Source organism: Patella vulgata, chromosome 4, assembly GCF_932274485.2.
Source record: "Patella vulgata chromosome 4, xgPatVulg1.2, whole genome shotgun sequence".
In the NCBI taxonomy this organism is placed as follows: Eukaryota; Metazoa; Mollusca; class Gastropoda; family Patellidae; genus Patella; species Patella vulgata.
This window is the reverse complement of record NC_065882.2, coordinates 51,927,338-51,951,393: the sequence shown is the minus strand read 5'-3', so window position 1 is coordinate 51,951,393 and position 24,056 is coordinate 51,927,338. Positions and strand designations below refer to the sequence as shown.

General features: G+C 36.5%; 3 protein-coding genes across 4 annotated transcripts; 1 reads left to right on the top strand and 2 right to left on the bottom strand.

The window, feature by feature from the left end:
- The first annotated feature begins 507 nt into the window (after positions 1 to 507).
- LOC126818427 (F-box/LRR-repeat protein 18) lies at positions 508 to 3,247 on the top strand. Its single transcript, XM_050545842.2, has one exon. The coding sequence runs from the start codon at positions 548 to 550 to the stop codon at positions 2,678 to 2,680; it is 2,133 nt and encodes a 710-aa protein (XP_050401799.1). The 5' UTR covers positions 508 to 547; the 3' UTR covers positions 2,681 to 3,247.
- A 1,536-nt stretch (positions 3,248 to 4,783) lies between these two features.
- LOC126817482 (uncharacterized) lies at positions 4,784 to 8,302 on the bottom strand. The gene is made up of 3 exons (XM_050544492.2): positions 8,216 to 8,302; positions 7,650 to 7,700; positions 4,784 to 5,780 (listed from the first exon to the last, which is right to left on the bottom strand). Exons 2-3 carry the CDS (start codon positions 7,662 to 7,664, stop codon positions 4,860 to 4,862), a joined length of 936 nt encoding a protein of 311 aa, XP_050400449.1. The 5' UTR covers positions 7,665 to 7,700; positions 8,216 to 8,302; the 3' UTR covers positions 4,784 to 4,859.
- A 5,369-nt stretch (positions 8,303 to 13,671) lies between these two features.
- LOC126817895 (uncharacterized) lies at positions 13,672 to 20,891 on the bottom strand. Of its 2 annotated transcripts, XM_050545066.2 has the most exons (4): positions 20,608 to 20,891; positions 19,946 to 19,981; positions 14,651 to 19,559; positions 13,672 to 13,750 (listed from the first exon to the last, which is right to left on the bottom strand). In XM_050545066.2, the coding sequence occupies exons 1-3, from the start codon at positions 20,635 to 20,637 to the stop codon at positions 17,673 to 17,675; spliced, it is 1,953 nt and encodes a 650-aa protein (XP_050401023.1). In that variant the 5' UTR covers positions 20,638 to 20,891; the 3' UTR covers positions 13,672 to 13,750; positions 14,651 to 17,672. The 2 variants fall into 2 exon arrangements, with proteins under 2 accessions (XP_050401023.1, XP_050401024.1); XM_050545067.2 differs by lacking the exon at positions 19,946 to 19,981.
- Between the last annotated feature and the right edge of the window lie 3,165 nt (positions 20,892 to 24,056).

The following is a 24,056-nucleotide window of genomic DNA, read 5'->3' as shown; positions in this document are numbered from 1 at the left end:
TTTGAATAGTATATTATTTATTAAATTCTAAATGATATGGAACATTTGGTAATATTTTCACAAAACTCTTTTTCATTTTTATTTCTAATACCGTTACTGTAAAACTAATTATTTCTGTCCAACAAAATTTATTATTTTGTAATGGAAATTTACCACCCATCCCATCAATCTGTTTCACACAGAATTACGAGTCTAGTATTGTAGCGGCCTAGCAAATATTCACTGCGGATCAGTGTGCCATCCCATATGGTGGAGTTGATGATACTCGCTTTAAACTCGGCACATGAAGAAAATATAAAGGGAGCTAACTACATTTATTGTCGGCAGCTGTAAAAATTGCATTTCATGGCTAGGTAGGTTACTTCTGTCTACAGTAGATTCTACACACTACAACTATAAGTATAAAAGACGGGCAATAATTGATCAGACTCAGACAAGAAAAAATTCATCTCCTGGAAGGTACGTAACTATCAAATCCTCGTCTATATTTCAGATTACCGGTTTAGTTTTCATTGGATCCAAGTCCATTTAAAAGCAACAATTTAACATGGCGGCGTCCACAGTGAATAATTTTTGTTTGTTATCCGACGACGTTTTGCTGAAAATCCTTGGATATTTGCCTACAATAGACTTGTGTAAATGCAGTAATGTGAACAAAAGATTTTTCCAGTTGTGTCACGATCGTTCATTAGTCAAGCATTCCGATTTTAATAGCTGTTATGACTTGACTGATAACATTTTGCAGACATTTCTTTCCAGTACCACAATTCACATAGAAAGCCTGAACTTGAATTACAGTTATTGGATATCCGGGAGCCTGCTTGAATCGGCAATTTCTAGGTGCACAAATATAACAAATCTGCAACTTCTACAATGTAAAGTTTCCGTCAAAAGATTGTGTAGATTGATGTCATGTTTAGTGAAGTTAGAGACGTTCGCTTTCAGTACAGAAGATATACAGGAATTCCACACTGAGCTCACACAAAATTCAGTTGCCCAAAAAACACTTGCCAATATCAAAAAAATATGTGTCCATTTCAAACACCAGTTAGAATTTTCTAAAAGTATTTCTATGCATTTTTTGTCACAACCATCTTTCTTTGAATATTGTGAACATATTGAAGAATTGCACATATTGGGTCATCCCAGTTGTACCAAAGGAATGCCCAAATATTTCCTTCAACCACAGATCAATAAGAAAGAAAATCTTCAACACCTAAAAGTCCTCTCTATCAATGATGCAATTGATCCTGTTGCACGTATGTTTTTCTTCGGAACATTGCTTGAGGTCTGTAAACTACCATTACGATTCAAAACAATACTGCAACCTGTGTCTAATCTTGAAAAATTACAACATAAACTACATTTTGTCAAATGTGTGCAACAAGTAGATGACCTTGAGAATCTTGATCTTTCCCGAGCTTCTGTGGAAGTTCCAAATCCTCTCTTTAGACTAGAACGTGCCACTCAGCTCAGGTTTCTAAGTTTATCAGATAACAATAAACTCTTTTCTGACAGCTTACGTGTTATTGCCGAATGTTGTCCTAACATGATAAGTATTAATCTGAATAATTGTCATAATATAACCACAAATGGGGATGAAAGTGCAGTTGATGTCAGTGGTCTACAAATTATGTTATTGAATCTGTCAAAATTACAGCACATCAACTTGGCTGGAATCCATTTTCATGAGTTAAATTCAGGTGGTAGTTTGTGTGAAATGCTTTCTATTAATTCAGCATGGAAGAGTGTTGCCTTTTCTCCATGCTGTTTAAAGTACAACAAATCAAATACAGACAATGAAACGCCTATCTCTGGGAAACGACTGTCCAGTCAATGTGATAATGCAAATAATTTTGGTAAAAAGAGGAGGATAGGAATAGAAACACAGTCAGTAGAAGTTATACCATTAAATGAAGCAACAGAAAATGGTAAAAGTCCCCCCAAATTACTTATACCGTCATGTCCAGATGTAGAATCGTTTGAGCTAATTGGAGCCGATTTTCGGTCAGGATTTAATAAATACTTTGGAATGCACCCCAAAACCTTTCACTATCAAGCCTGCTCATCGTATCGAGTACGGGATGAAGATATTTTATGTATTGGTCAATGGAAAAATTTAAAATACTTGCAATTATCAGGATTACATGGAATTCTAAAAGGACACTGTTTGATAAACATTGCCAAGGGCTGTGTTAATTTAAAAAAGTTGTACATAGCTTATCTGGGTCTGAGTGGACATTGTAGTTATATGTCTTCACTGTGTGCAGCTTTACCCCATTTCCAGAAATTACTTGACTTTCGGCTTGAGCAGCCTCATGTAAAACTAGATCAAACATTTTTCCGAGCCCTTGGATCATGTCAGAATCTAGAAAGATTGTGTATTTTGTCTAAAAATGGCAGCTTTGATACTGAAGGTGTCACAGTTTTTATTGAGAATGTTAAATCCCTAATTGTGCTACAACTATTCACTGGTTCCACTTTAAATTCTAGTCGAGCATTACAAAAAGCTCTGTCAATCAAGTACAAGACATCAAGACCAGCATTATTTGTCACAATCCATCCGTTATTTCACAATGAGATGCCTCAAATGAGTTCTAACATTCCAGCTAAACATTTAGATGACATTACTATTTTGGGTTCAGAAGTTTGTCGTAAACCACCTGGATGGCAATGGTGAAATTTTGGTGTTATTTAAATGTGAACTAGGACCCCTCAATACCCAGGTTCGCTTTATGGCTGGGTTAAATTTAAGGATTTCGCTACATGTACATGTATATGTGCTAGTTTTAGACTTATGTGTATGCATTAACCTACAATACATGTATATATGTACTATTTTGAGAGTTACCATGTATACATGTATGTTCTATAATGCTACCTAACCTAATGTATTGATTGTGCTAGAAATGCTTATCTTGGAACAATGCAGGGACCAACATTTATCACAAAAGTGAAATTAAGATTGTTCCAAATGTGTTTAAGACTTGAGACATTGCTAAAAAGTCAATTCTTGTTGCAGTACATGTAGCTAAATTAATACATAGTGACAGATAACTGTTTCAGATGCTGTGTTTACTGGTATTAAATGGGCAAGTCAGTGGAACCCAATTTTTGTGAATCCCTGCAATCTAGTGTGTTTTCATTTTATTATGTAGTTTTAGGGATTTAAATAATGAAGTGCTCGATTTATTTATGGTGCAATTATTTTGTATATAAATGTATAATATAATAAAGACAATTTGTACAATACTCTTTTATTTGCATGAAAACAGCAAATGTATTAAAGATGGGTTCCCGCGTACAAACTCGGTGATTTAATGGTATATATGGACCAAAAACATATTCAAACTAATTAATTTGTCATAATCATGCTTCAAATCCTTCTCAAACATTGTAATTGCGAAGGAATGCCCTGCTATTAAAATTCGATCAAACCAGGTCATGTTTACGTCACGTCTTGGGAGTCAGAGGAGAATTCATTGCATACATAAGACGATGTTGTCTTTAACCGCTTACTATCTATTACAAATATCGAATCCTAATTAAATTCTCGGATTATCCACTACCCGTGCCTTTTTTCGTCATTTTTATCTCAGAAAGTATTGTACGTTTAACTCTTCATAAAGTTTATCAACTTGTACATCAAGCGCTCAATGTTCGCTTGTGACCTTTGACATCACACGTGCAGAAGTTCTTAATCGTAGGGCTGTTGATTAGGGGAATCCTTACATTTTTGTCCTGTATATGCTCCATGAGTGTTTTTCGGGGAATCCAGTATTTTTCTAGTAAGATTGGATATCTCTACTTTCCATATATACCAAAATTGCCATACTTTTATTGGAAATAACCACCCGATAAATACTTTTCTGGGAACCCATCTTTAAAACGAGAATTTCATATTTTCTAAGAAAGTCAAAACATAATTATTTCTATGTCTTTTGCTCAATAGGTTATCAACTCACTATTATACGATCATAGGTGTCATTCTCACACTTAAAACTCATTTACACAGGAAAAAACAACACAATTACCTCCCTTGTTTTCCTATTGAAAACAATGGTCAGCCATTTCCTCAACGTTGGAATTTGAAGTTGAAAATGATATTTTTGCCAATTTCTCAGCTGGCAATAGTGAATTATAGGATTAATAGGATTATTCTTTAACAAGGAAGGACTGTTTATGGATACCATCTATTTTAAGGCTTTATTTTAATAAATTTTAAAAATATAACTTAAAAATTTGAAATTTCCGCTTTAAGAGCCAGGCTGAATCATTTATTCCAGTTAGTGATGTGACACAATAGGTATTATGTGAAGAACAAAACTGAAGGGTTAATTTGAGACTAGCTGGTTGGAAAAGCTACATGTAAACCTGTGATATGAGATATGTGTGGAAGTCACTGAAAATAATGGAAAATTTGCCTCCAAATTAGTTCAGACTCTCTCATTTACTTATTAACATTAATTTGGTAAGTCCATGATAGACATTACAGATCTCATCTTAGTTTTCAGAAATATGAAAATTCCAGTCGGTTGCCAGGCCAACATTTATTTCACCAAACTATTAGAATGGCATTATCATTGAGAACCAGTTTACTATAAGAGTTCTTAGTAATTTTGGACATTTTGCCGGACCTAGTGGATAATTACCATATTCAGTGTAGTAATGGTAAATGTGTGGATAATTGAACTGGGACCCATAATCACTAGTCTCTTTACTGTACATGTAGTTATAGGGTGCATGTATTCACACTGACATTTATAGAAGAATACACACCATCTGAATAATGAATTTTTTATTTACAAGCCAATGGTTATAATGCACATAAATTAAAACTGTAGGTTAATAATTATACCTTATACCAATTCATATGAATTTGTTAGACTGGCTTTGCAACATTTGCAGGTTATAAAATCTCGAACGGCATGACGGTAGACTGGATTAAGAAACCAAATAAACGGTACCAAAATACCAACAGTTAAAGGGGCAACGCTCTGAACACGCTGCCAAATCCCTTCATCTTTGCACATTGCATTCATTCGTAGATGGCTTAAACACCATAACTTTATCAAAACAGGGATGAAACATAAAATTAATACTACAATATTTGTTACGACTAAGTCGTATGGTTTTGAAATGCGACGGCAATTTTTGTATCTGTAGTATAAAATCAAAATCAAACATCCCGCCAAAATTACAAAACAGTAGTGTGGCACATTAGCCAGTACCAGAAGAATAATTTCCCTTCTAGCGTTCAAGATTTTGTAGCCGCAGACGCTTTGAGAATCCATTATATATTCGACACGATCAACAAATTTGTTGTAAATCGGTGTCACAGTGACACCATTTACAAAATAGGCCAAAATAATAAATATGGCCAGGACAAAATATTGTTTGTTGCTATCAAACGAATTCGGAGATTTAATTCTTATGACGTAGACAATGTTCATGGCAGCACAGAATGTTCCAATTAGTGCCACACAGAGAATTCCGACCAGGAATTGATAATAATATAGAGTACAAAAATCTATTTGGATCTGGGAGTAGAAACGAGCTGCAATCCAGACTGAAAGTAACAGAAGAGCTTGCACCAGGAAGACGATACTAAGGTTAATGGCTAACACATATTTCGGTGTACATCTTAAAATGGGCGATGTTAAAATGACCAGTATGGAACCAACATTGAGAATAACTAACAACATCTCAAAAGACAGCAAAGTCAGCAGCCATAGGGTTTCTTGGTAGTCATCACCCTGTTCAAAGTATGCGTAATAATGCTGAAAAGAAGAAAGATAAGTATTATCTATTTACGCAATCATACAAAGCGAATGTTCAGCCATTACAACAGTTGCGTGGTAGAGAAAACGCATATTTTACAAATGGAAATGCAGTTGAGATTTTAAACTTCATTTTGGACAATAATTGACAATTGTTTGGGATGTTTAAGTTGGGTTATAATATTTGACGGTTATTTTATTTAGATATTTGACCGTTCAGGTATAAACTAAACATACTCTTCAAAAAAAGAAAAGCACAGCCCATTTTCCATCATTTTTTTTATTTGAACGGGATCGTTGTTTCCGTAAATCTTACTTGTTTTTAATGTCATTATGTAAGGGTAAAAGAACTGCATTATTATTTTTAAATGTAGGGTCACTAATTGTGACTGGTCATACCTTTTGCCGAAATTTGTTTTCGCTTGATTGCACAAAGACACGTGAGTTTAACAACTTTGTGAGCTTTTCGCATGAAACCCAAATCTAAGGCCTTTAAAATCCCGGGGTTCCCGGTTTCAAAATCAGTTGCACATGTAAACACTCAACGAACCAAGTGATGCCACATATGAACAAAGACCAACGCAGCAACGCTATCGGTCGGTTACAAGCAGGTGAATACCAGACAGATGTATCCAAGCTGCCCTATGTTTCCCAGTGTACCATTTCTCGCCTTTGGGATAGGTACCAACAGCGAAGTTCAACATGTGTCCGCCCACGCTCAGGCCAAACAAGAGTAACCCCACCTGCCCTGGGTCGTCACATCCGGTTACATTATTTGCGAAAACGGTTTGCAACAGCGTCCTCTTCTGCAGCAGCAATTCCTTGACGGCGTAGAATCTCAGACCAGACAGTCCATAGACAGTCCATAGACACTTACGTGAAACCGTATACCGCTGTTTTTTTAAATACGCCGACACCGTCAAATCCGACTCCAGTGGGTTCAGACACACAGGGTATTGCCACAGCAACGCTGGAGAACAAATTGTTTCAGCGACGAGTCGCGGTTCCTGATGCGATGGTAGAGCGAGGGTATACCGACGACGAAATGTCACTATGCGTTTCTTTTTATGAAGAGTATAGTCAAAATTTGTTTTTAACGACCAAGAAGGCAGCCGGGTATATATACATTTTATCATTATTTAAACTAAACACAATGCTAAGCTAACCATAAGTTTGTTGTGTAAATTGAATTGACGTAGACTAAAAATGAAATAGGATCCATCGAAGACCGGCATAAGCCATGCAGTGTACTTTTAAATCTATAACAAGCTTTCAAAGAAGGTTAATATTTTTCGATATTGCGATGAGGCACAGAGCCAGGGCTACAGGTCATGGATAGTTTGCAATGTTCAATCAAATGGGAAAATTAGCAGGTTAACATATGGTCATTTTTCGACCATAATATGAAATATTCGGAGATTATTGAACTTCCGGTTGTAATGTTACACGCATCGAGGACAAATAATTTAGACGGGATTTTCTTCTGTATTTGAGGGATATTTTGTGTAACTATAAAACTGCTCAGATGTTTTCAGATTTGTTAGCTCTGTATGACAATGAAATGGGTTTAACGTCTACTTTTCTGCACCAACCATACGAATGGATATGGAAGTATAGTGCTGTGCGGGTGTGATATGGGCCTAATTTTGCCCGGGTCGAATTTCATCTGCCATTTTGTTTTTATATACAAGCCAGTGTGTACACGGGACCACGGGGGTTCGTCCCATTTGAACAAGACACGGTTCCTTTCGACCAGCTGGAAAACACAGAAGAACTTTCTCGGCCAACACCCGGATCGACCACTGAACGTGTTGATTAGAAAAGCATACGAACGCGATTTGTTTTGGGCATGAGTGCATGTATACTTACAGTTAAATTTGTCATATTAATATTCTATCACGGTATCAATATTACTACAACCTGAAAACAAATGATAATAATATTTACGATTTCTACTCTCACCACTGCCGTACCAAAATATTTCTTTCATTCCTGAACAACGGCCAGTAGAATTCATTATAACAACCAGCCCACCCCATTCAAGATTTAGCCGTGTTGCAAAGCCTCCGCTAAGATATAAAATCATATTAAACTTTCGTGTCTAACCAATTTGGACTCGTTTCGGTAAGACCGAGACAAGATTTGAAACATTTCGATCGAGCAGATTTCGGTGGATTTTATGACCGCTTTTTTATGCTATATAATCGGACCCATTGCCTCAAAATCTCAGACTGCCTCTCAATTCTCAAAATTCGTCTTCTAATGTGATAATATCTAAATTTGGGCAATAGGCCCTACTTGAGTGTAACAGTTGAACAGTTATAAACTAAACAGGGGTAAACAAAAATTGATTCATATCGGTATTGAACCCAAAATAGTACAATTTGAGAACGCTACATATTATAGTAAACAATTTTTAGAAACACACAACTTACCCGTTTCTGTGAACAAACATTCTATAAACACTTCAACTTAGTAACTGTAGAAATCGCATTATGTGGTTTATATATATATGTAATGTTATTTTGCTTGACATTTAACTAGTAGTAATCATCGTCCCTTATAATTAGCGTGGCATTATTAACGTGATGCTGGGTTAGCTGAATGTATTATAATGAATGTTAATAAATAAGTTTGCTTTACTGATTTACTGTATTAAGGCCCAATAAATACCAACCAAAGCTTAAGTTATCATGGTGCTTCTAGATATGTGGTTCCCAACCGTTTATTGGTTGTGACCCCATTCCAGAAACCATCGTCTGGATCGTGACCCCTCGAAGAACAAAGACACCTGTTACTATGGAACATCATCATTATTTGCAGATCGTGTAGAAAGAAATGGAATGAAGTGAAATGGAGTTTAACGTCCTACCCCAACTGGGCTAATGAATACGAACACACACCATACAGTGTGCTATGAGGGAAATTTTGCTTGGGCAGCGGCACTATGGCCTACTCTTATATCGAAAGGATCTTTTACGTACACACCAATGTATACACGGGACCTCTGTTTTTGGTCTTATCCGACCGATTAGACGGCTGTCCTTGTCAGGAAGGGGTGGGTGGCCGAATGGTTAGCACGCGCGCGCTGTATCATACGGTCTGTCATTGAGTCAACTGGCGAGGTTTCGATTCCCCGGTTGTACGCGACAAGGAGTAGGGTCGCCTGTCCAACCTCGTGGGTTTTCCCCGGTCCTCCGGTTTCCTCCCACTGCTAAAGACCCCTACGCGCAAGCGAATTATTGAAATAAAAAAATTAAACCATATGTTAGTCCCGAAATGACCTAGTTTGTGTCGAGTGGACGTTAAACCCCATTTCTCTCTCTCTCTGTCCTTGTCAGGCCCTGCTTCCTGCACCACTGACATCATGCACTCCGGTAATGTTTCCTTCAACGGCCGCTGTTGATGGCCTCCCAGGACGCGGGTCATCATCAAGTCTCTCTCAACCACGCTTAAATTCCACAGCCCACTTCTTTACTGTGGAAGTGGAAGGCATCCCTAAAATGGCGACAATGTCGGCATGTATTTCTGTTCCGGTTAATCCGTTCAGTTACAGGTATTTGGCGGCTGCCATATAGCCAGTTTGACCATTTCTGGTGATTGGATTGGATAGGTTCACAAGATGGTCTGGTACGAAGACATTTTAAAGGTACGGTTGTATTTCTTGTCTTTGATTCATTCAATGATGGTATTTGATGGTGGCAAAAGTTTTTTTCCACCAAATCGATCTATCTGTTTAATTGTATTTATTTCTAATTCTAAGTTTCAGAGTAGTCCGCCGTGACCCCACGAAAGTGCTCAGCGACTCCAGCAGTCTTTTTCCAGACCAGTATTAAGGATGATGTAATGGGGTTTTCAACAAATCTTCCTTTTATCCGCTTTTTTCAGTTCTTAGTTTGGAATTAAATAGTTACAAAACCCCCCCAAAAATATTAGATTTCGGAACTTCCACATCAATCACTGTGTGAGTTGATTTAAAACATGTGGAAGCCTATAACTACCATTCGTAATTTCTACTTTTCGCCCCTTCAAAACACGAAAGTCGAAAAGTAGAAGTTACGACAAATTGTGAGGCGACAGCACGCTATACAAGTCAAAATCGATTCGAAAATAGGAAATTAAGCAATAATAGACAGCGATAATAGCGCCCCTCGTTTTTTCCTAATTGCGACAAAATGTGAGGCGACAGCACGCTATACAAGTCAAAATCGATTCGAAAAGAGGAAATTAAGCAATAATAGACCGCGATAATAGAGCCCCTCGTTTTTTTCCTAATTTCTGATTTGAGACTTGCATTTTGGCTTGTCTATCTACCGTCTTTTCGAGTTTCGACTTGGTCATATTTATGCTATATTTATAGCACGGCTTTCATGAGTGAAGCGTGCTATAAATGACTTGTAACATTGCAGCTTTGGATGGGCTGTAAAAACGAACAAATGAATATCTTTATTCTGCAAGTTTATCATCAAATTATGCACAAAATTATACAGCTTAAAACATCGGTTGAGACGTGTTCGGTTATATTATCTCGAGCGCTCGACTTAGTATCTCGAGCGCTCGACTTAACTATCTTTTTTTGCGTGTCCTAAATCAGCCACCGTAGACAACTGCTCAACATGCTTATTGTTTTTGCACAGAAAACCCACCCCACTTCTCTAAATAATTTCTACTAAAACTAGTGTAAACCAGAAAAAGTGTGCAATAACTTTGAATATGGGTAGTTATTGCCCGGTTAAGCACCACCCAATCTACTAGAGGGAAAACAATCTGCTTATTCAACGAAAAGAACAAAGGAAGATTTCCCATCGATGTTAAACTATTATTGATATCAGTAAGAAAGCCCGAACCCGCATACTAAGCCAAAATGCAACTTATCATTTTGGCTTGCTGCCGTGTCGGCGGTTTTCGCCTCGAAAGTCTCAATTTTCTAGGTCACATTTGAATAGGCCTACGTGCAATCAGGCCTCACACTGGCTTTCATTTTTTTCCCGCCAAAATGGAGGATAATTTTTATATAAAAAAATTGTTAATATTTTTTTCTCCGCCAACTGGAATATTTTATCTACCAAAAATGTCTGATAAAAAAGACAACTTACAACAATTTCATTGCAGGCCTATTATAAAACAATTATCCCGTACAATATACAACAACTTACAACAAAATCGAATGGTTAGCACGTGCGTGTTGTATCATAAGATCTGTCATTGAGTCAACTGGCGTGGTTTCGATTACCCGGTTGTACGTTACAAGGAGTAGGGCCGCCTGTCCAACCTCGTGGGTTTTCTCCAGGTCCTCCGGTTTCCTCCCACTGCTAAAGACCTCTACGCACAAGCGAATTATTGAAATAAAATTGAACCATGTGTTAGTCCCGAAATGACCTTCATCAACTTCCGAGGCGAAACTCGAAAAGTCGACATTACGATAGCAAGTCAAAATAATAGGTCGCTAATAGCGCGGTGTGTTTATTTCATAATTTCTACTTTTCGAGTTGCATTTTGGCTTGGTATGCCTGTTGGTGCCTTCTTACTGCCATCAATAAATGCAAAAATATGACGAAGTCGAAACTCGATAAGACGGTATACAAGCCAAAATGCAAGTCGAAAATTAGAAATTAGGAAAAAACAAGCGGCACAATTATCGCTGTGTATTATTTCTTAATTCCCTATTTTCGAGTCGATTTTGGCTTGTCTAAAGTGTTGTCACCTCAAATTTTGTCGTAACTTCTACTTTTCGACTTTTCGACTTTCGCGTTCTGAAGGGGCGAAAAATAGAAATTATGAATAGCATTTATAGGCTTCCGTGTGCGTGTATGGCTAATAAAATGACTGCATAAAGGGGGATGAGGCGTTTCAGACTCCCAACTCCGTCTTGCCCCTAAAAGATATGCCTTAGTTTGGATTTCGGTTTTAGAACCAAAAATGGTATCTTTGTGAAGTGGCCTATATTTATACATAATAATACAATAAAACAAATACTCTATGGGATGGTGAGTCAATAATATATTTTTAAACAATTTAAAAATACAAAAGCAACGAATAAAAAGTATATTAGAGATTATAGAAAATCCTTATATATATTAACAATATAATTCAGAAAACAATAAGACACCAGTTAAATGGGAATTTTGTTTCGTTCCGATTCTAAATTGTTTAATGTGCTAACCATTGTCTTTCCGGTTAGAAATTTGCCATTGTGATTGCGTAATACTTCTGCCTAAGACTAGGCATTGGGTAGAGGTATCATCGGATTAACTGAACACAAACATAACGAAAAGAAACGAAAGCAGTTTAAGTAGTTCAGCATGAACGTCATTTACCCCAATGTCCAAGGAAGAATGTTTTTTCCAGTTTTATTCCTTTGAGATTTTAAACTGGTTTAGGCTCCATCTTACATCATTTCATACGAATCTGTGTCTCTTGTTTTGCGACATCGACACAAGACAAGATCCCTAAAGGAGTGGCGGTAATCTTTATCCAGTAGCCAATTCAGTGGTAATATTGTGGGCAGCAAAAAGGGCAAAAGCCACACAGTTAAAGCCAGAGGTAGAAACCCAAAATTTAATGGTAACAAATACTTTAAAACAAGGGGAATGTTGGCCAACAAAATAACAACCGTATCAGTTACAAGGAGCTCTAAAGGGGTAGGAGTGTCTAGTTGGGACTTCCGGTACCCGAGATAAACAACAATCGCCAATACTCCCGTAATAAGCACGAAGGCGGTCTGGGGAATCACACTCAAAATAACTATAATTGATTCATATTGGGGGTTAATCGTTTGTATTAGCGTTGAACCAAATTGACGAACCAAGACATACGTATCAGTATAAAGGGGGACAATCAGAAGAGCATTGATGCAGTACACGGCAAACAGCAACGCTACAAGTAACGCAAATTTCTTGTTTCCTTCATATATGGTGGGCTTGACAATCCTCATTATATAATCTACATTTAGAACCACACACAGGGATATTATACATGCCATACATAAAAAATGAAATAAACCAGTATAATAATACAACGAAGCATTCAAATGAACAAAATTAGCATGTTGCCCCATTAACACAAATAGTCCTAAAACCAACATCACCATACTTAAATTGATAATTGTTATATACTTGGGGGCTTTTTGCAGCTTGGTGGTACACAGGATGATAATAATGGCACCTAAATTAAATAATGCTATGATAGCGATCATGGTGTAACAAATCACGTCTACCACTGCCATATACTTTGTTTTCTGAAAATATAATACATGTTCATCATATTATTACGTTTAGCTTCCGCTTGGTTTCATCGAGACACTTGTTTATGTTACTCTGAGTGATAATTATTTCAGTAAATATTGACAATGTATCATATTTGTGATCTAAGAACTAAAACTCTACTATAACCACAAAAGTTGCTAGAATAAAGTTCCTAGATATTTCAGCTTAGAAATATGGACTAACAGCAGCAACGAAGACAGGCATATACCATGCAGTGTGTTATGGGGGAAAGTTTGCCTCATAAAGATATGGGGCTCTAATTGGAGAGTGGTGCTGCAATGATTAATTACCCACTCCTTAGAAACATAAATGACCCGAAAATATCACACCACTAAGGCAATGAACACGCAACATATTTCACACAAAAAATAAGTTTGTTTCAAACTTTCTGACGTGAAAAACATCCGGTCGGAGGCTGGCGCCTCTAGCTATAATCCGGTACTATAATACCCATGAAAATAACACAAAAATATTGTCACTGCCAACTGGAATTCAAAGAAAGGCAGAAATTCCACCTCTGCGGTAAATGACTCCACCTCGTATTGTACACGTATGCATAAAAAGACAAAGGTATTGTGTTGATTTATTTTTCTCGTTCCTGATATTAGTGAACCGTATTAATATACCTCTGACTCGAGTGTAGCAGGCTGGGATCTTGTGTAGTTTTCCATTGTTATTTTTTTGAATACTATCGTCTATAATTGTCTGAAAAATATAAGCCCTGACCACATTAGCTGAAGTATGTTCTGGGAAATTGGCAGACTGAAGTACATACATACAAATTTATAATTGTTGGTTATTTGTTATATATTATGTCAAACAGAAATGGCTACTTATTTGGTTAGAATGATATATGAAATTTTCTTCGAAGGTCAGTGTTTCGGGAACTCACTGATTAATAATATGACATAAGCGATGTCATTGGGATAAAGATCACGGACAGAACAGATGGACACCTTTGGAATCCATGTCAGTATGCCATCACGGCATTGCTACACGGAATCAACAAAATTCAGTATTCGACTCTAGTTGACAAAACTTCCAGGTCCAGAAATTCGTGGGAATTGTATACTGTTTATTTATAGAGTTTAACGTCCAATAACAATAACTGGGTTATTTCGGGACAAACCCCATTCTCCAAATAACTTACATGCATTTCCTGTTTCAACATATTTGTTTAACGCATATTATATGCACATTGTTAGATTTTAAATTGATTCATGATCTCATTTAGAATTTTGATTATTTGTATAAGTGAGTCATCGCGACGAGATGAATTGCTCATCAAGTGACTAAGTATTAGAAAGAGAAATGAATAGGACCATGTACCGATCTTTGAGGCATGCCACTAAAGAAATGACGAAATTCACAATTCACAATTTGTTTGTGGTTTTCAGACGCTGGTTCAAACTTCAGACAATCCAATTAGCTTATTAATTACTTAGATAGGTAGGAGATGACAGGAACCCTAAACAGTATATATTGATAACACAACGACATAACGTCCAGATTATAATTTAAGGACAAAATGGTGTATTTGTTTAAAAAATTTTAAGGTCAGAAAATATAATATAAACTGTCAATAAAAAACTAGTAAATACTTACAAGAAAGAACAGCTGAATTGTTTTAGTTATTGTCCACCATCGACACAAGCTCTCGGGTTCTATTCACTAGAAACTCCACCAACACAACAGTCAACATTTGTTACACTCTGAATCAAGTAAATTATCTAATTATATTTCTATTACTGCTACCATTATTTATACGTACATTATTTATAACTGTAAAATGTTATAGAGCTTGACATTTCTAAAATACCCTGTTGATATATGGCCCTATTGTCATTGTATATGGGCCTACATGTATGTACATTATTATACTGATTTTATAATGTTTAAACTATTCAAATCATCTTTATTTATATATGGAGTTTTGAGGAAAGACAAAAGATTAAATATATTGATATTTACCTTTACGAGCAACTAAATGCTTTATTGGATAATTGCCCCATTTGAAGTAATCTGTCTCAATGTGGTCGTTTTAAACCGAACACACATTTTTAAACAAATGATAAATCGGCATTTCGTCTTTGAACCCACGAATCTTTGAAGGCCCATACGCGCAAGCGAATTATTAAAATAAATTTACCATATTATGCCGTACGTAACTAACGTCCAAAAATTAAATGGCAGCTAGCTTTTTTTTTCCGCACTTCTCTGCAGGTAGGGTGGGTCTGTCGTTCAGATTGATATTATGCTAGTCCCGAAATGACATAGTTTGTGTCGAGTGGATTTGGGGCCTCATTTCTCTCTCTCCCAGCGACATACTATATTTTCAGCCGAAAACAAATAATGCTAAGTTCGTTTTTTAAAAACATGTAACTGCCAAATTTAGTTCAAATTCTGAGAATAAGTAACAAACTAATCTTTTGTGCCTTGCCCCTCTCGTGGGCGCCCAAGTAGGCAGCCTGGTAGCACCGGCCCTGGCTGCAACTATACTTCTGATATAGACTAAAGGTGACAATTTCTGAGTTGAGTGCAATATTATAGTATAACTGAATTGTTTAATCACTGTTCTAGAATTAAAATATAAAACAGTAGACACAATAAAGTATAACGATGGAAACAGTCCGTAGTGAATCGCGTGGCCATTTTATAAACAAATTTCGTACCATTCCATATCATCATGTTTACAATCATACCCTCTTTAGTGGCTGAGGATAGTCGAGGCATGCTTTAATACATTTAATCTTTGTTGGTAACCGGACTGGTCATATTATATCAAAGTATAGTTACAATAAATTGTCTAAAACTAAATTTGTACGGTGGCGAAAATGGTGACATAATCATCGATAATCTGCATCAGTGCTGTATGATTGTTTTACAGCACAAAAAAACCCCTTAAGTTAGTTCACCACAAATAAGTCGCCAGTGTCTTAATTCATAACAGTTGTCTTTTGGTTATTCTTTAGGTAAATAAAACAATGCGAAACCTTGATAAATACCACTAGAGCGTTCACCCTAATTGATATTATTGTTGTTTATTTCTTACAATGTCTGTGTAGTTTGTCTTTTTCACAGGTTTGTCTTTTTCACAGGTTTGTCTTTTCCACAGGTTTGTCTTATCGGTTTTATTTTGTGTATAATGCGAGTCTCCTGCACTTACTATTAATTTATTATCTGAAATTATTGTTACTCGGTAGACTTATTTGTCTTAATAACCGAAACAATTAAAACGCCTAGGTTTCAAGATTCTACAAAGAGATCAAAGGCATCAACTCTTAAAAGTAAAGGACGTATATTGTTTTTAATCGATGAAGTTCTTTGTCTCACTGATTTGAACATTGCCATTAGATTTTTAAGCAGATCGGATGCTACATTTGTCGTCACAATGTCTACTATATTCTACGTGGTGACAAGGGTAATAACCACATAAGTAATTTAAAGAACTTGTTTGACATTCAATAGGCCATTTCGTCTCACTAATGTAACTAATGCATAAATAAAATAAAACCAAGTACGAACCGTCCTAAAAAAAACTTTATAGGCAAAATAGTGTAATCAGCAAATGGACTGTTCACAGTGTACAAAATACACGACAAACAGTGGTAACAGGTGTCCGGAAGAGTAAGCTTACCCTGCCTGGCGCCACACCCGCCATAGCTGCATCCAACCCATTAAACGAAATCTCGATAAAATAACGTAATTGGCCAATGGACTATCCGTATGCAAAATACACGTGATGAACAGTGATAGAAACAAATCAGCAAGCAAAGCTGCACAGTTGGTGCCCATGGGGATACCTACCACTTGCTGATACATTTCCCCTCCAAATTCAAGAAAGATATTATCAATTAAAAAAATCCAACATCTGAATTATCTTGTTGGCGGTGTATTTATTTTTGAAATTACTATGGTTCTTAACAAAATATGTGGAATTGTAATTAACAACTAAATATTCATATCTAACAGTTTCAGATTTAGATGAGTCACTAAACATGGAAGACGGACATGGTAGACAGTATAAAATTGCCACATTTCACAGCAGGCGTATAAAAAAGGGGTATGAAAATAAATCGCCGTTTTTGCAATTGATAGCAAGCATATAAGCATGTATGTATTTCAATGGGTTGTTAAAAAACAACAATAAAAATGAATGAACATGTTGATTATTACTGCACTAGTCTTACGGCACCAAGACTAACTAAATCAAGCTTAATATCTACAACGCTACAATTAATAAAAAATACAGAATCAAATCAATACTTCACAGTTTAATGAATCTTATAGATCCTTTCCAAGTAGGATTTCCCAAATTAATTCAAAATTTGTCAGATCCTAGCGTCTCAGAGTTGTGATGTATTAACATTGTTGAGCACACTGAAATCTAACTTTCGAATAATGTAGGCCAATCTAAGGTCCCCAAATGTTGTAATTAGATGTAACGCTGGAATTGATATAGATCCAACGTCCACTTTTAAACCTAATACAGACCATCCGATGTCATTAATAACAGCCGCAATGTCTTAAAATTAAAAAGTATCATAATGGACTGTCATAAAATGCATCAATTTGTGATATTGGTATAGCATTTAACAAAAGGTCCCATAATGAATATGTTCGTAGGCTACAGCATTATTTCCTCGCCTGGTTCGAGCTTCTTCGACATATCTAATCCCTCGACTTTTAATTGTTCTCCCGGACCTTTATCTGCAATGGGATATCCTGTGCCAGCAATCTGATTTTCCAGACCATTATTTCCAGACGGATAATCTAGGTCATTGCCCGGAATCGTATAACCGTGATCATTATCTGCGACCGGGTCTTCAAGGATTCTGTCCGCAGTAGGATATCCCAGATCATTGTCCGGTATCGGATAACCAGGATCATTATCTGCAATCGGATCTTCCAGACCATTGTCTGCAATAGGATAATCTAGATCAGGAAGGGGATAGTCGAGATCTTTATCTGCAACTGGGTAACCGAAATCATTATCTGCAATCGGGTAGTCTAGTCCATTGTCTGTAATTCGATCGTCTAGGTCACTGGTCGCAATTGGTTCTTCTACATTATTGTCAATAATTGGTAGGTCTCCGTTACTATTTTCTATAGCTTGATCTATAGCATCGTTGCCCGGAGTTTTTTCTATACCCGGACCTGTCATCCATTCGTCTTCACAATTACCTGTTGTGGATGTTTCTACATCACTGCTTTCGGTAGGATCTACATGCACGACATTCTTATCTGCATGCAATTCTCCGATATCGTTATCTTTTACGGGTTCTTCCCTTACGATATTCGTTTCAGGTTGTTCCTGTATGATGGTGCTAGTCATTGGGATTTCTATACTCCGATCTGCCTTAGGTTCTTCGATGTTGGTTAGACTTGTGTCATTGTTGGGCTGTACTGCATGTTCCGTGTTGGGGTCTTCTATGCTTTTTGGTGGTTCCGAGTCCCCAACGTATGTATACTGTTTAGGATAGGGATCCTCTATACTTGCATACATTTTCGGCTTAGGGTCCTCTATACTGATGAATGGTGCAGGCTTAGGATCCTCTATACTTGCGTGTGGCTTAGGCTGGGGTTCCTCTATGCTATTTCCTGCCTGACTAGCAGTTTTGTTTCTTGAACACATTATACTTAATGCTGCGCGAACGTCTGGACACATTAACCATACAAATGGTAATAGAACACATTTCATAAAAGGTAACATAGGTATTACGAGGAAAGCGGGCGAGTAAGGACTACATATCTGACAATCATCCACAAATTTCCTTATCAGAGAATACACATAAGGTACAAAGTACAAAGTCAGGGTTAGGAATCCTGCAATATTTAAATCGATTGGACGTCTGACAAGATTTGAATCCTTGGAGATATTGAGCAAACTCGAGCGGGCGAGGCAGACACCTATGGTCATTCCACCAGACATGAGGATGAGAAACGTTTGTGGAAGGACAGAAACTACCTCATAAATCAAAAACGTGTATTCTTTGTCGAATATCCAGCAGTTTGATGACGTGGGTGTTCCGATGAAGTTTTCTGGTTTAATATGTAACACTAACAGTGGAACGAGAACTATTCCAGTAATGACATAGTTGAAGAAAGTGAGTATGACAGGTCCAACCAAACGGCGCCCTGGATACGAAGTTGAGTCATTTGTGGTAGCTATGTAGTCTATATTTAATAGCAATATAAAGAAACCACTCAAACCTGTTGTTAAGTCTGTGATTAATCGAGAAATGTATTCCAAATCACACGCATAAACAGGTGATTCGGCAAAATTCATATAGACGTATAATGCCAGGGCAACTATTTTTATCAAGTCTACGAAACTTAGGTTCAGGATGAGCAGGTGCTTGGACGAGTTCCTCAGTGTTCTAGATGAAAGAATGACACAAACAATAAACAGGTTACAGATAATCGCTAATAAAGCCAATATCACTTGTAAATAACCCAATAAATTCTTCCTGGATCTCTCCATGGTATTTGTTGATATCGAGTCATTAAAAACCTGAAATGGAAATAAAAGTGGCTTTGAAGTTCAATTTATCTAGTCATATGTGCTAATGGGTGGCCAATGGTCACGGTGGTTTCTCATGCACTGCTGTTAATTTCTGTTTTCATTTTGGTCGAGGTAAAAGTCTTATGCCTATGGATTCTTCATGCATGTATGTTGATGTCTTAGATATCAAGAGGCAAATACTGTATCTTTTATATATTATCTTATTTTCAAGATAGGGAGGAATTCTTATAGGTATTAGCCACAAAATATAAAAAAAATTGATATTTTATTTCCAAACGATATTGACGCCTGTCACATTAGGCACTATATAGTATATATTGTATACGTCTGGGTGTAATATTTGCATACGCAGTTATTTGTGAACATTTACTCACCGAAAAATCACCAAGAGATTCCGAATCATTTTTTGTCTGAAATAAGACAGAGAAAAAAAATAGCCAATATTGTCCTTTAGTAGAATCGATAGACCTATATTTTATGCAATCGGAATTGATGTCTTATTTGTTTATTTATTTACATAGATTAAAATCAGTTAGGTTTTGATTTTGAAGTAGGCTTCTAAGATAATACTTCAGAGCTCTCGTTTGTACTGTGTGATTCATCCTTCAACACTTTGCTAGAGAGATGTAACAAGATACTCGTACACACAGATATACATTTTCTCCACAAAACTAATGATGTAACGGGGTCAGACAGTTTCTGTTAGATATGGGGCCTACTTCTTAAGCATTGGCAGCGTTCAAAATAAAGAGTGCTGTTAAATAGAAATGTCTGCCACCCCCTATAGTGTTGTAGGAGGTCTAGTATGGCATATTACCCCAACGTATTTAGCCAATTTATTACCTCGGGTTCTAGTATATATGTAGTTAAATGATCCGATATTAAACTAAGCAATCCATTGTGTACAATATGTATCTTAATGAGTTTATACAGACTAATTGCGTTTATTCTTATTTTGATTGATAATAAAAGCTCTATGCTATCATGCCGTTTAGAAAAGCCATTAAGATTAATATTCATATTTGAGTTAACTTACCGTCTCGTTGCTCAGACGTAAGAAATCCATTATGTGAATCCCGGTAGATATTTAAGAATATTAAAACTTTCCACAACTACGAAAACCTCTCAAATTTACAAACGTCGCTAGTTTCGGGTTATCTTCAACTCAACTGTGCTGAACGAAACATGGAAGTATGATATAGAATAACAAAAATGATGTTTTTCATAACCAGACGATAAAGTTTCCCTCGCTTGCAGACGTGCAAGTTGAAAATTAGGCTGTAAAAAGCGGTGCAAGTAAATAAGTTCTAACTGTTTTTCCACCTGCGCTAGCTATATATTTTCAGTGAAGACCTATCGAGTATCGTATCTGGCACTATACAATTTTCTTACAAAAATACACTCCAGATAAAATGAATTGCTACATGTTTCCAAGGTGATTTCTTTAGAGGGTTTTATGGGTTGTATATATAGTATACATTATACCTTAGAATTTCCTATCATATTTTTGATAAGGGTTTTATTTCTTATCAGTTATGATTTTGTGAAAATCTGAAATGTTTACATATTTAGTTAAAGACACAACAAACAAGAATTCCAAAAGTAAAGAAAAATGTACTATTTTAATATAAATACTTGTTTTATTATGTAATAAAGCACATCCCAGTATGAAGAATCTTCACGACGTATGGGTTGGCTTTACGAACCAGGTGGAATAATTATTACTTTAATTTGTTAAAGAGAGATTAAACCAATGTAGATTTTAAATAATAAAGATACATAATAATCATTTTCTATGTGTTGAATAGCTTAATTGCCCTGATGCGATTTACAAAAACAACTGGATAAAATTGAACAAACAAGTATGATATGAATAAACAAAAGAAAACACGCATTAAAAGATAGTGATTTAAGAGCATTAAAGCAAGTTCAAAACAATGAATAAGATTAAGATAAGAGAAATTTGACTGATGAAACGTAATTAAAACGTATAAAATAAATTAATATTTGAGGTTATACATTGTATGCTTTCATAATCAGATGTGTTTTAAGAGACGGTCTGGCTGGAATAGCCAAAGGCAGATCATTCCACAATTTAGGAGCTTGGTGAGAAAATACCCCCCCCCCCCATAGGCTGATAATTATACAGATATGGGCTTCAAAGGGTATCTATCTGACACTGAAGATCACAAAGATTCATTGCAGGGGCATGAACTTCAAGTTGATTACAGAGATAAGGCGGATCAGTATTATTGAGATATCTGTAAACAAGTAACACAATTTTAAAGTTAATCCTATACAAGATGGGGAGCCAGTGTAGATTGAGCAGAATGGGGGGGGGGTATACAGGGTATATAATCACGTTTCTTGGAGCGAGATAGTAAACTAGCCGCGGAGATCGGTACCTTTTATAAGTTTATCCAAAGGTTTTTCGTATTTTCTGATTTGCAATTGCATTTTATCATTAAATATGACACCAATGTTTCTAGCGCTATCAAAATGTACTATTTAAGCGTCTCCAGTATACAAACATGTATTGTTAGGCACTTTATTCAAATTACAAGTTAATCTAAATATGGTGTTTTCAGTTTTATCATTGTCATTTTGGGAGCAGGAGAGTTGCCGGCGGGACAATTACTGCCGGCGGACAATTGCCGGCGAGGACAAATTCCGGCGGGACAACTGCCGATGATATCATTTGTTTTTCTGCCGATGATTGTGTCCTTTTTGTTAAAGTTAACCAATACTTAAAATTCAATATTCTTTATTATTATCACACAGGTTCAGTTTACTTAACACATTGTCTATAATAGCACTTACTAAGTGACTAACTGACTGACTATAATAGCACTCAATGACACAAAGTTATCACAGGTGAATATTATGTACAATACCACGTAAATAGTCCAACACATGGCGACTGTTGAACTTACGGATAATGTTTAGTACACACTCTGCTACGGTGGCTGGGAAAGGAAATACTATGATTTTATTTTTCCCAAATTATCTCGATCGATCGACTTAGTATCTCGAACGATCAACCTAGTATATCGATCGATCGACTTAGTATCTCGATCGATCGACTTTTTCTATGACGGTCTCGTGCACCATCCTTCTCCTCAAACCAGCGATTCAGGGTAGTCGGGAGCTGCAGGAAACGCACTTCTGGTTTTCACTCAACCGCTATGTACCCCGACTCGGTCGTGTCGGATCGCACCTTTCCGCCTGACCGTCGATACTCTCTCATCCATGGGAGTGACGGGAGTGCGTCCGATCGATCGAGATACTATGTCGGTCAATCGAGATATTAAGTCGATCGATAGAGATTACTTCCTATGTAAGCGCTTTCGAAATGTTTCTTGCTGCTCATAGAGGTCCAAGTATTCCAGGTGTTGTTGAGCTATGCATTTGTCAAGAATTTTTGACACAAAATTTAGTTTGAGACTGGGCTATAGTTTTTCAGTTTGTTTGGGTCTATAATAGGCAAGGTTTCTTAATAATTGGAGTTGCATTTACCGTTTTAAATATGTCTAGAACTTCTGACTGTCGAAATCTGGAATAGATCATAATTATCTGTAATATTTGGCGTCAGATTTTCCGCACAATCTATCAGTAAGCTAGTGATTACTGGATCAATGGGACAAGTTTTGCATGCAGACCATCAATAAGGAAGAGACTGGCGATTCGGTGACTTGCGTAAATTAATTAAGATGTGAATATGATAATGTAATCGATACTAAATTATTAGGCTCCAGTGGGGCATTAGATTCTGATGATTCCTTTCGGGTGTCAGTGATTTGGTTCGTAAAGAATGACGAACTTGAAGTACTTTTCGTGCCGAGTTGTTTTATTCAGGTGTGATTGAACAACACGAAATAACATTTATTTTAATTATATATAAAGAAAAAGAATATAAATGAAAAATCCGAGAAATAAGGAAACATTCCGACCGAGTTAAACAAATATTTCTTGTTCGATTTTAAACCCACTATGGACCAGGAACTGACCCTGGTTATTTGATGAAATTTAAAATTCTAAATCACCAAATCGGTGCAGAATTTTCAAAGAAGAAGCATGCCAATTTTAATGTCGATCGGACTTTAATTTACGGAGCCTTGGGCTTTTCAAAGAGCGTCACCCCAAGAAGACAAACACGAAGAAGAGCGTCACCCCGAGAAGAAGAACGATAAGACGAGCAGGAACCAGCTATGACTAGCGGTTAGCGACCAGTTCCTGGTCTAAAAATTTAAGATTTTCGCCAAGAACGATTATCATGATGACAAAATTATTTTAAAACCAAAATCTGCCAAACTTTTATTGTTCAAACCCCCTTTTTTGTATAATAAACCATCTCATTATATTAGATCTTGTACCACTGTTTCCATTCATTTTTAGAGACTTGTCCTTCATAGTATAATATTATAACCTTTTCATATTCTTTTTTTTTTATGTTTGTATTATTACTGTGTATATATTTCTGGTTTT

Bases quoted from the DNA above. Each gene is read 5' to 3' on its own strand.
- LOC126818427 (XM_050545842.2), top strand. From the start codon at position 548: ATGGCGGCGTCCACAGTGAATAATTTTTGTTTGTTATCCGACGACGTT.
- LOC126817895 (XM_050545066.2), bottom strand. From the start codon at position 20,637: ATGGATTTCTTACGTCTGAGCAACGAGACG. The intron at 19,982-20,607 runs GTAAGTTAACTC...GTCTTATTTCAG, and splicing joins TACGTCTGAGCAACGAGACG to ACAAAAAATGATTCGGAATC. The intron at 19,560-19,945 runs GTGAGTAAATGT...TTTCCATTTCAG, and splicing joins AATCTCTTGGTGATTTTTCG to GTTTTTAATGACTCGATATC.